Raw genomic sequence first — 12,186 nt, forward strand, 5'->3', positions numbered from 1 at the left:
CGGTGTCGGCCCGCAACGAAGAGGAGGAGGGCAGTGCTTGACATCTGTGAGTAATACCCCGCTGGGCTGATAATTAATTGGGGGGAGCAGAACGGCGCAGGCTGGTCACGTATGATTACTTTCCAGATGTGGGGACAGCGCTGCGCTGATAATACATTCCCAAGGGGGAGGGGCCCAACCGGTATTGCGGTATGGGCTAAAATTCATATCATGCAGCCCAAAAATGTCAGTATTCGGTATGAACCGGTATACCGCCCCGCCCTAAGGTGTTGTCTGTAAGATGGCCGCCAGGGAACTCCCTACTTCCCAGTGGTGGTACAGGGAGTCTGAAAAACCTGTTTACACCCATAATCGGCAACAAATATATTATATACTTGTGCAACTACCTAAGGTACTGTCATATATGGAAAGTTGTTTCTCTCCGGAGTACCCCTTCAACTGGGCCCCGTGCAATGTGTGCAGCCAAATAAAAGTTGAGTCTGATGGATAATTCAATAGCATAATATTAGGGTGCGTCTCACTTCACCTATTTTATTACTGAGGTTCAGCTAATCCAATACCCAGGGAAAATAATAGAACTTTAATAATACAAACAAGCCGACCTCAAAGTAATAAAAAAATAATAGAATAATGCCTTTTTTATTTTTTATTATATTTTATTATTATAATAATAATTATTATTATTAATAATACTATTATTTTTATTACTTTGAGGTCTGCTTGTTTGTATTATTGAGGACTAATTCAAGTGAATGTACCCAAAATACATTTTGGGAGATTCGCTCATCTTTGTCTATTCTGTTTTCTAAGAACCCTTATTCAGCAGTACTTAGAGGAGTTCTGCAGCTATAGACAACTTGTCCCCTATCCAAAAAAATTTACTTACACTTCTGTAAGATGGCCGGGCCATCATCAGAGCTGCCATTAAGGCCATGTTCACACATGTAGTTTTTGGTGCATAATTTAGCTTTTTTTTTTTTAAGCATCATTTTTTTTTCAAAGCCAGAAGTACCGTAGGTCATGCAGGAAAAAAAGGATAGAGGACTTGTCTTACTTTTAATGTTATATTATTTAAAAGTATTATCTGTCTTATCGTTGGCAGATGCCCATGTAGTGAAGAAGCCATCCCCATATTCAGAACATAAGAAACATCATACTGTGAAGTCAAAACTGGTTCAACCTCAAAGGGCTCCCACAGGGAGGAAGGCGGTGTCGTGTGCAGAATGTGGTAAATGGTTTACTCGGAAATCATATCTTCGAATACATCAAAGGATTCACACCGGAGAGAAGCGAGGGAAGCCATTTTCATGCTCAGAATGTGGTAAATGTTTTACTCAAAGATCAGATCTGAAAAGTCATGTGAGAACTCACACAGGGGAGAAGCCATTTTCATGTTTGGAGTGTGGCAAATGCTTTACCTCTAAATCAGATCTTACTAAACATCAAAGAATTCACACAGGGGAGAAGCCGTTTGCATGTACAGAATGTGGAAAATGCTTTACTAGGGCATCACATGTTGTTCGACATCAAATAACTCACATGACAGAGAAGCCATTTGCATGTTCAGAATGTGGGAAAAGTTTTACTACAAACTTAAATCTTGTTGAACATCAAAGAAGTCACACAGGAGAGAAGCCATTTGCATGTTCCGAATGTGATAAATGTTTTGTTCGGCGAGGAGATCTTGTTAAACATCATCTAACTCATACAGGGGAGAAACCATTTTCATGTTCAGAATGTGGCAAGTGCTATACTCAGAAATCATATCTTGTTCAACATCAAAGAACTCACACAGGCGAGAAACCATTTGCATGTTTGGAGTGTGGCAAATGCTTTACTTATAAATTAGGTCTTACTACACATCAAATAACTCACACAGGGGAGAAGCCATTCGCATGTTTGGAGTGTGGCAAATGCTTTACTCATAAATTAGGTCTTACTACACATCAAATAACTCACACAGGGGAGAAGCCATTCGCATGTTCTGAATGTGGGAAATGTTTTTCTAAAAAAGAAGTGCTTGTTAGACATCAAAGAATCCACTCAGGAAAGAAACCTTTTTCATGTTCAGAATGTGACAAATGTTTTACTCAGAAATCAAATCTCATTAAACATCTCACATGTCACACAGGGGAGAAGCCATTTTTATGCCCAGAATGTGGAAAATGTTTTACTCAGAAATCACATGTCACTAGACATCAAGAAACTCACTCAGGAAAGAAACCTTATTCCTGTTCAGAATGTGGCAAATGTTTTTCTCGCAGGTCATATTTTCTTACACATCAAAGAATTCATGCAGGGGATAATCCATTTGCTTGTTCAGAATGTGGAAAATGTTTTACTCAGAAAGCAGATCTTGTAAAACATCAAAGAATTCACACAGGGGAGATGGCATTTTCTTGTTAGAATGTAGGAAATGTTTTAGCAAGAAATCACATGCTTTTCCTTCAAAGACCAAGAAGAGAGTAAACATTTCCTTATTTATTTTCCAACTTATGTACGAGAAAGAAATATACAACTGGTACAAGTCTTTTATCTTACAAGAAAAAGGGAAAGCAACATAGAGCACTACATGATGATTAATAAATGTCTGTAATAAACAATAAATGATATCTTTAAAGAGAAACTGACAGTTCACCCGCACTAAGCCTGGTATACTGGGTAATAGTGCGGGTGAACCGCTTTATAATGATGGGTCACTCACTTAAATCTGTTCAGGAGGTGCAAAGCTTTGTTGGTAAATACCTTTATTCCTAATGTGCTCTATTGCGCATTGGAGGCAGGGAGCCGGCTGGCAAAGTTCCCCGGTCTCCTTCATATCCCCCTGTTGGCTCTGCCTGCTTAATTATTATGCTAATGAAGACAGCGGGTGAGTGTAAAAGAAGAAAAATAAATTGTAAGAAGTGTAAAAAAATAAATATATAAATAAATTAAAAAAAATTATAGATTAAATAAATAAAAATTAAAATACACAAAAGGTAGAGTAACACGGAACACTTCCGCACCATATTTTACGCTGCCGGCCTCTGCACCGCCGGCAGTTAGGAACAGACACGCAGAGCTCACTCTTGTGACTGCCGGCGGTGCAGCGGTAGAGTGAAATACTATGCGGGTGCCATCCGCGCGTTTCTCCAGTATGTTAAGTATTCGCCAACGTCACGTCAAAAAAGTGATGCTGGCCTATACTGCAACAGCTGGATTCATTTCTGTCACCTGCACAAAGTCACCTAGTGGCTCCATCAGGGCCGCTTCCCAATGATTTACTTAAAGCTAATTTAATAGTACATACACAATAGTCTAGTCTGCTGTGCTATTATGTCCTGCCAATTCAACATATACTAGCGGCCCTAATAGAGTCACTAGTCGATGGGCCACCAAAATGAATGAGACTGCTATCTCATTGACATGACACCAACGGACACCTCTAACATACTGCAGAAATGGCGACTATCACCCCCCCCCCCCCCCCCCAACAAAATAAATCAGTTTTTTATGCCTAATGATGGATATATTTGCCACGAGCGGCGCTTATTACCACAACATGACGGATATATCCATCAGGAACTGTAACTGTCACAGACATCTGAGTGTCACATCTAGCCGACCAAGGACTGATCAGAGCGGTCCCTTCTCCAGTAAACATATTTTATGGTCCATATGGGGTCACTTGTGGGGGTGCGGTACGGTACGGTTCTGCCACCTCCAATCCTTTTCAGACATGGGGTGGGGTCTATAATTCATATCATGATTTCCTGAAAGCCAAAGGGGGCTCCTCTCCTTCTGGTTTCCACCAGGCAACCAAATATGGCCTATGCGGGGTCCTGCCCAGCCCTGGACAAACAACGTAATAAAATATGGTGCACATTTCCCCCCCATTTCAAGCGCAATGTACAAAATATATTTAAAAAAAAAAATATTGGGTTCTGTGGTCTACCACAAGTTTCTACAAGCCTTGCATAACACACACAAAAAAAATATATACTTTTCAAATTTTTAAGTAAGATTGTTTGTTAGTTTTCTAATACATTTAAAATGTTAAAGGGGTATTCCAGGATTTTTTTTTATTTGACTATGCTACAGGGGCTGTAAAGTTAGGGTGCATTCATACCACGTTTTTGCAATACGGTTCCCGTATCAGGTTTTTGATGAAAAACGGATTCCTCAAAACCTGACTAAACTGTATCAAAACGTGTGTACAAATTTCAACCCGTATACAGTGTGACGAACCGTCTTGGGGATTAGTTCTCGGATCGTCCTGGTCACTTGCCACGGGACACGTTCCTCACAATAACTCGCCAGACAACAGTTGAGGATATAAGTCTGGCTCCTCGCCAGTTTTGTTTCCACAGGTTGCAGGTAAAACAAAACATAAACAGGAACAAAAATAAAGCCCTAGACAGTCTGGTCACTGACTATACATGTAAGCATGCCCTGACTACTTACTGGTGAGCTTCTCTCAGCCAGCAAAACATGTGCCACCTGCAACCTGATTTAGCCACAGTACCCACTGTCACTTGGGCCCTCACAGCTCCTGCTGTGTGTCACCAACAAGGCCCGATGTCTCTCCCTGCAGCGACATGCTGTTTCCAAGGGAGAGCACAGATTAGACTGACTCTCCATCTTATATACACCTCCCTTCCCTGCTGCCTCATTAATTAAGAAGCAGGTGAGAGATTCTTCAGGGTGAGCCAAGGAAATACACCCTTTCCTTGCCACCTTATCACATATCCCCCCCCCCCCCCCTTTGCTCAGACCACCGGGAAGGAGCACATGTATTTGAAAGGCAGAAACCATCTGCCTTTCCTTCCTCTGGGACAACTTTTGTCCCACAATCTCTGAAGTCTTTGACTTTTTTCTTCCGGACTTTTCCAGTACCAGGTTCTTCACCCTGGTGTGGGCAGGGTTCTTGAAATTAAGGACCGAGAGGACTGAAGCTTCTAACCTTTGTCTTCTTCTGGCCTGCCGGACCTCTGCTTCAGAGAATCTTTCGGCCTCAGTGGCTTCACCAACCACTGTCTTGTTCTCTGTAGCTTCAGAGGACCTCCAACACGGGTCCATCTCAGTTTCAACTTTAGAGGACTTCCCACCACAGTTTTTACTTCAGTGGACTTTCCACCTGGTTTCACCTCAGTCTTGACTTCAGTGGATTTCTTACATGGTTTCACCTCAGGGGCACCAGCTTCCTCAGGGTTGGCTTCAGAGTCTTTGGCTCCTTCAGATTCTTGTGTAGAATCAGCTTCTACTACTGTTTTGCTCTTCTCTGCAGCTTCTTCAGGCTTACTCTTCTCTTCACCTGTAGCTTCAGTTGTGCCATTTTCTTTACTCACCGCTTTTGAGGTTGACTCTGGTTTAGCTTCTGCTTCAGAGGATTTCTCTGCCTCAGCATTACCTTCAGAATTTTTGCTCAGGTTCAGAGGATTTCCCGCCTGACTTCTCCTTAGTCTCCACTTCAGAGGATTTCCCACCAGGTTTCAGCTCAGTCCTAGCTTCAGGGGACTTCTTACAGGGCTTAACCTCAATCTTAGCATTAGAGGACTTTTTACTGGGCTTCAGAGGAAGCATCCCTGTATCCCGTAACTTCTGCCCCAGAAGCCTTTCTTGAGCCAATTCCACCATAGCTTGATCTCTGCTCTCTTTTAGAACTTCCCTGTCCTCTTCCTTTTTCTCACATTTTCGCTGCTTACACTGGAGCTATATCAAGTCCCTGACAGTATCTTCTAAAGACAGCAATTGTTTCCTCAACTGTTCATTTTCCGCCAGCACAGCCACCTGCTCGTAGAGTTGCGCTCCCAGCAAAACCAAGGCAGCTACGTGGGACCTTCTGCGCGTTTCGTTTTGCACTTCCAGGCTCTCTTTTAAGATCTTCATGTCATCTTCCAGCTTTATATATTTCAGCTGCTCACTCTTGAGCTTTGCGGAGATCATCTTCTCACTGTCCAGGAACTGTTTCTTGGTCTTCTCTAACTCATTGATACATTTTCCACTCTCAACAATCTGTTCAGTTAGATCTGAGATCTCCTGTTGCAAGTTCTTGTTTTCATGTTTCAGTGTCTCAACTTGTTCCAGGGCCTCCTCATACTGCTCACAGAGCAAGTCGTTGTCATGACGAGCAGATTGACGAGCATGTGCAAGGGTATTCTTTGCCTTGACTTCCTCCTCAAGTTGTCTCTTAGCTTTAGAGACACTCTCCAGATTGCTGGCAAGATCATCAACTTCCATCTTCATTTCATTCTTCTTTTTAAATTTTTTTCCATGGCTACTAGCCTAGCCTTGTGATCACTTCGCAGAGCCTGATATGCATCATGTAGAAGACTCACTTCTTCATGTAGAAGACTCACTTCTTCTTTCTGGAATGACATCCGCTTGGCCAGACTCTGCACTTCACTCTCCTTGCTGGTCACAAGACCCTGGGAGCGGGGCAGTTCATCCTGCAGAGCCACAAACTCATTTCTATGGTGCTCCATAACTTTTTCCAGCTGAAGCCTCGCTTCTTGCTCTTTCTTAAAGTCAGCAAGCGATTTTGTCCCTCTCCTCTGTCAAGCGATGTACATCTTTTTTTCTTTCTCCGTCAACTTCACAGAAACCAGAAACGACCTAGCAATTCTCCATCTCTAGACGAAGTCTCCCCCTTTTTCGGGGGTTGCGGCCACTTTTGCCTTGTCATCATCATCAACAACAGGTGTCATCGACACCTGGCACTCTTCCTCTCCCACCACGTTGGCAACTCTGGAGACTAAACACTCCCGTCGGACCGGCAATCCCTTGACTGTATTTTCATTGCCCTTAGCAACAACTTCAATGGCTCTTGGCACCAGCGAATCCGGGTGATTCCCAAACAGTTCCTCTGAACTGTCTCTCGGCTTCTTGGCAGACTTTTCTTTTGTCTTGTCACAGTCTCTCCATGGCCTGGCAAAAACTACTAGGGCTCCTGGGTCTGCAACAATATCTGATCAAGCGGTCCGACCTTCCTGGTTACAACCTCTCTCTGGTTCAGACGCCACATCTTCTTCACTTAGGACCCTGTCTGTGACCGTAAGCGCAGCCCCCAGCTCCACCGGTACTCTTTTCCGGAGTTTTGGTTTTTCCACAGCCATCTCCGTAGCTTCTTTTCCAGTCACCTCTTTAACTTGACTCGCGGACTGTTCTTCAGCTCCCCTAGTGGTCTGGCACACTCCCACCTGAGATCTACCTAGGATCTGCTGAGTTACTGTCCCCTGCTATGTGGTGCAAATCAAGTGTTGTGAGCCTGTCAGGTGTGCCTGCTCTAGTCACCTGACTATCTTCCCACAACTGCTGAAAAAATGGAAAATCCTTCCCCAGCACTACTTCATACTCTAAGGTAGGCTCTATTGCTACCTTTGACTTGTGGTACCATAGGGAGTAGAAATACACACATTAACTGTTTTATAACCCAAAATACTGGCCTGTATAGACACTATAGCGGGGTCTGGCTTTCTGCAGCTGGTCTTTACCAGGCTTATTATACATCTAGGGTCTAACAAAACCATCATCTTTTTACATTCTATTTCCAGCTCACACAGCTTTTCTTTTATCCTGCGAGAGGTGGCAACAGTACTCTTTACATGAGAACACATTAACATAAGTGTTTCAAGAAAAACATTATCACCCTGTATGGGTTAACAATATACAGCACCATTCACACAGTCCAGTAGAGACACCCCAGTCCTCACTACTTCCGGAACCTTTGGGTGCGAACTCTCAGGTGCACTCTCAGCATCCCACAGCTACCAGAAATACGGAAAGTCTCTGCCCAGTACAATTTCAACTGTAAGTTCTGCACATACCTCCATCATATGGCTTACTGCCCCAAAACATGTACCAAAGGTAATTTGAACAGTCTTACCGGGCTCTGGGTGGGACTTCACAAAGAGAATTATTTCCGGCATAATCCAAGATACAGTCTGGCAACAATCCAAGTCCACCCACAGTGGGATTCCGCCCACCAACAACTCACGGGACCTCTGCTTTAGAGATGAGCGAATTGAAGCTGATGAACCACGAATTTGTTACAAATTTCATGAAATATTCGATTCGCAATGAATGCGAATATAGCCGCGATTCGATTGCGCAAATTGCTTCATTAAACTTAATTTTACAGCGTTCCAGGCTATTGGAGACCTAAAATGGCGGATCCACATGTGAGTACATGGGGCAGGGGATTATGGGAGGGCGGGAATGAAGGTAGGCGGGATGACCATGAATCACATTTGAGATGCAGCCTATCAGTATTTTTTGACCCCTGTGATGTCACAGCCCTATATAATCGGCAGCCATCTTGCCTCTCTTCATTTCGTCTATGCACTCAGAGTTAGAGAGAATGGGACTGCGTGTGTCTGACTAGCTTGTACCACAGCGTTACACTGCAACTGCTAGTCACATCAGCATTAGGGAAAGACAGGAGTGCAGAGGGCTTTGCTGTTGTCCCTGAGAAGGATCATTGATAGCTAAACCTCCTATTCACGTTATTGAGCATTGCAGCAGAGAGGGGCAGATAGCTGTCAGCTGCCTCATACAGATCAACAAGCTGCCAGAACTTTATCAACCATATTATCTCCTCATTTTTCAGCGCAAATTCAGGGTTTTTTTTTGCTCCACAAATGATCTGCTGCTCAGAATTGTGAGACAGAGTGCAATTTTGGGTTTAATCCCTGTATTTTTTTTTTCTGTGGTGCTGCACTGTTGGGTCCTGCTGCTGTTCACAAACATGTTATTTTTCAGAGGACTGTAGTGCATTTGTCTGCCCTCATACGTGCATAACACATGCCTACATCAAAGCAGTCTACTATTCTGTAACAAGTCTAGATACAGGGAAAGTCCTGACTCCTAGCAAAAGTAATCACCTGCTGGTGTTTCTAAAAAAAATACTTATTTTTTCTGCGTATAGTTGCGCATATTGCTGCCCTCATCAGTGCATACCGCATACGTACATCCAAGTAGTGTACCATCTTGTACCTGTTAATCTGTTAAGGGCCTATATACTGTGAAAGGACAGCCATAAGTAATCACCTGCTGCAGGACCTGAACCAGCAGGTGGTGGCATACCTTGACATGGCCATGCCAACAACCATTGAAGATCCGCTGGACTTCTGGGCAGCCAAACTTGATTTATGGCCGCAACTAGCAGAGTTTGCCCTGGAAAAGCTGTCCTGCCTGGCCAGTAGTGTGCCATCAGAGCGGGTGTTTAGTGCGGCCGGGGCCATAGTCACCCCAAGGCGAACTCGTCTGTACACTAAAAATGTGGAGAGACTGACGTTTGTCAAGATGAATCAGGGATGGATCAGCCAGGATTTCCAGCCACCAATACCAGATGCCTCAGAGTAGATTGACCATGCTGCTACACCAACATTTCCCAATTATGGTTATGAAACCTTCTTGGGTTATCAGTTAGGGTTATGAAACCCTCTTTGGTACTGCGAATGCCTGCTCCTGGTTCATCCTGTGTCTTTCAGGAACTACTTGCCTCACTGACGCTTCTGGCCTTGGGCCTTTAATTTTTGGATGTTTAGCAGTAGCTAATACATGCTTAATGCAAATTTCAACAATGATCTTTAAATTCTCGGCGCTCTGCCAGGGCCTTCTCCTACCCCGCCGGGGCCGATCCGAGGACCTCTCTAAACCATCCAATCAGTAGTAGAGACATGCGGTGTGTACAAAGGGCAGGGACTTAATGAACCCGAGCTTATGACCCGCACTTAGTTGGAATTCTTCTTTCTTGGCAAATAATTGCAATCCCCGATCACTATCAAGAACGGGGTTAAGCGGGTTACCCGCATCTGTCGGTGAAGGTTAGACACACTCTGGTCCGTTCAGTGTAGCGCGCGTGCTGCCCCGGACATCTGAGGGCATAGCACACCTGTTATTGCTCGCTTTGGCGATTGATTGTGCAATGTAAGGGGTTATGAAAGCCTCTTGTGTACTGCTGATGCCTACTCCTGACTGCTCCTGTGTCTTTCAGGAACTACTTGACTTCTTGATGCTTCTGGGCTTGGGCCTTTAATTTTATGATTTTTGAAATACATACATGCTTAATTAAAATTTCAACATTTATGGTGCAATGTATGGGGTTATTAACCCCTTAAGGACCAGGCCAATTTTCACTGTAGAATATCTCTTAAACGCTTTTACCGAATATTCTGATTCTGAGATTGTTTTTTCGTGACATATTCTACTTTATTTTGGTGGTAAATTTTCGTTGTTTCTTGCATCCTTTTTTGGTGAAAAATCCCAAAATTTCATGACAATTTATAAAATGTAGCATTTTTCTAACTTTGAAGCTCTCTGCTTGTAAGGAAAATGGATATTCCAAATAAATTTTATTTTTATTCACAAATTCACAAACAATATGTCTATTTTATGTTGGCATCATAAAATGGACATATTTTTATTCTTTGAGGGCTTCAAAGTAGAGCAGCATTTTTCAAAGATTTCATGAAAATTGCAAAATTTGAAGGGACAGATGTTACAGAACTACAACTCCCAGCATGCCTGGGCAGTCTAGGCATGCTGAGAGTTGTAGTTTGGCAACATCTGGAGGGCTACAGTTTGGGCACCACTGTAACAGTGGTCCCCAAACTGTGACCCTCCAGATGTTGCAAAACTACAACTCCTAGCATGCCCAGGCAGCCTTTGGCTGTCTGGGCATGCTGGAAGTTGCAGTTTGGCCTTCCTAGTGGTTGCCACAGTAAAGATTACTTTACTTTCACTTTCATTTTCTGCGATCGCACTTTCATTTTCTGCGAAACTGGACGCCTGCTGAAATCGTTCAGCAGGCGTCCGAGGCAAACGCCGAGGGGGGTCCTGAGACCCCCCCTCGGCGTTTGCCTCGGACGCCTGCTGAACGATTTCAGCAGGCGTCCGGTTTCGCAACCCGCGCGGCGGGATGCGAATTTCCCACGGACGTATGAGTACGTGCCTGGTCCTTAAGACCCAGGGCGCAGGGGCATACTCATACGTGCCTGGTCCTTAAGGGGTTAAACACTCTTAGGTAGCGTTTTTTTTTCTGATAATTTTCACAGTAATAAACTTGAATTGTCCAGAATAATAACCATTACACCATTGAACGCTTGTTGTGTGTGATTTTTTTTTTTTTATTAAAATTTTCAAAAATAATACGGAGAGGGATGAACTCTGCTTCTTTTTCAGAAAAAAATTATTTTAGAGAAGAATGTCTTTTGGTGGTCCACTGTCCTGCATTATAGAGTCTTCTGGACTCTTGGATATGCGCTTGTTCTTAAACAAAGTTACAAAAACAAAAAATGGCCGGTCAGGGCTATGGAGACGTTGCGCCTACATCTCACGGCCACGAGCCCTGTGGGTGCTTGTGAGATTAGGTCCTTTGTACCCACACGGCGGGGTCCGGGACACAAATTTTGATTTAAATTTAAAATAAAAAAAATCAGACATTTCAATGGTCTCCTCATGCTGCAGCCAACTCCAGGCTGCGTCATTCAGGTAATATATAGGTAGCACCTGCTGTCCTAAAATTTTTCCTCAAAAATGTTTGTCTTTTTTCTTAGGGATTGTGAAGCTTTAGTGCGTACTCATTTATCAGCCAACTCCAGCCTGTGTCATTCAGGCAATATATGGTTTATTGATGGTGCTGCTGGGCCTGGGTCTGGGAATTTCAAATTTTCTCATAAGTAGCACCCACTATCCAAAATCTTTTTAAATTTTTTCTAAAAATGTTGTGTTTTTTTGGGGGGGATTGTGAAGCCCTGCTGTGTACTCATGCTGCTTCCTGCTACACGCTGTCAGCCTGTTGGTCCTGTGACAGTATGCGACTCCGCCTCCACATCCTCCACTGTGTCCTAAGCCTTCACTCCCCGGACAAGTCTGTGGCCCTTCAGCATACCATGTGTGGAGGGCACGGCGGTGTCACGCTGTTCTTCACATGGTTTGCCTTGGCGAAAAGTCTTGGAAACAATTGCCGGTCAGGGCAATGGAGACGTTGCTCCTACATCTCATGGCCACATGAGCCCTGTGGGGGCTTGTTAGGTTTGATCCTTCGTACCCACACGCTGGGGTCCGAGACAATCAAAGTTTGATTTAAATTTCAAATAAAAAAAATCAGACATTTTAATGGTCTTCTCATGCATCAGCTAACTCCAGGCTGTGTCATTCAGGCAATATATGGTTTACTGATGCCGCTGCTGGGCCTGGGTCTGG

The 12,186-nt window shown here is 43.8% G+C and overlaps 1 protein-coding gene across 1 annotated transcript in view; it reads left to right on the plus strand.

Annotated features, from left to right (window-relative positions):
• The window catches only part of LOC130293115 (paternally-expressed gene 3 protein-like), a 67,596-nt gene that overhangs the window by 17,929 nt on the left and 37,481 nt on the right, over positions 1–12,186 (plus strand). The window contains exon 6 of the mRNA XM_056541620.1: positions 1,103–2,403. Coding sequence (XP_056397595.1) covers positions 1,103–2,403 — 1,301 coding nt within the window. The remainder of the gene's footprint in view (positions 1–1,102; positions 2,404–12,186) is intronic.

The sequence above is a fragment of the Hyla sarda genome, chromosome 1, assembly GCF_029499605.1.
Source record: "Hyla sarda isolate aHylSar1 chromosome 1, aHylSar1.hap1, whole genome shotgun sequence".
NCBI classification, from domain to species: domain Eukaryota; kingdom Metazoa; phylum Chordata; class Amphibia; order Anura; family Hylidae; genus Hyla; species Hyla sarda.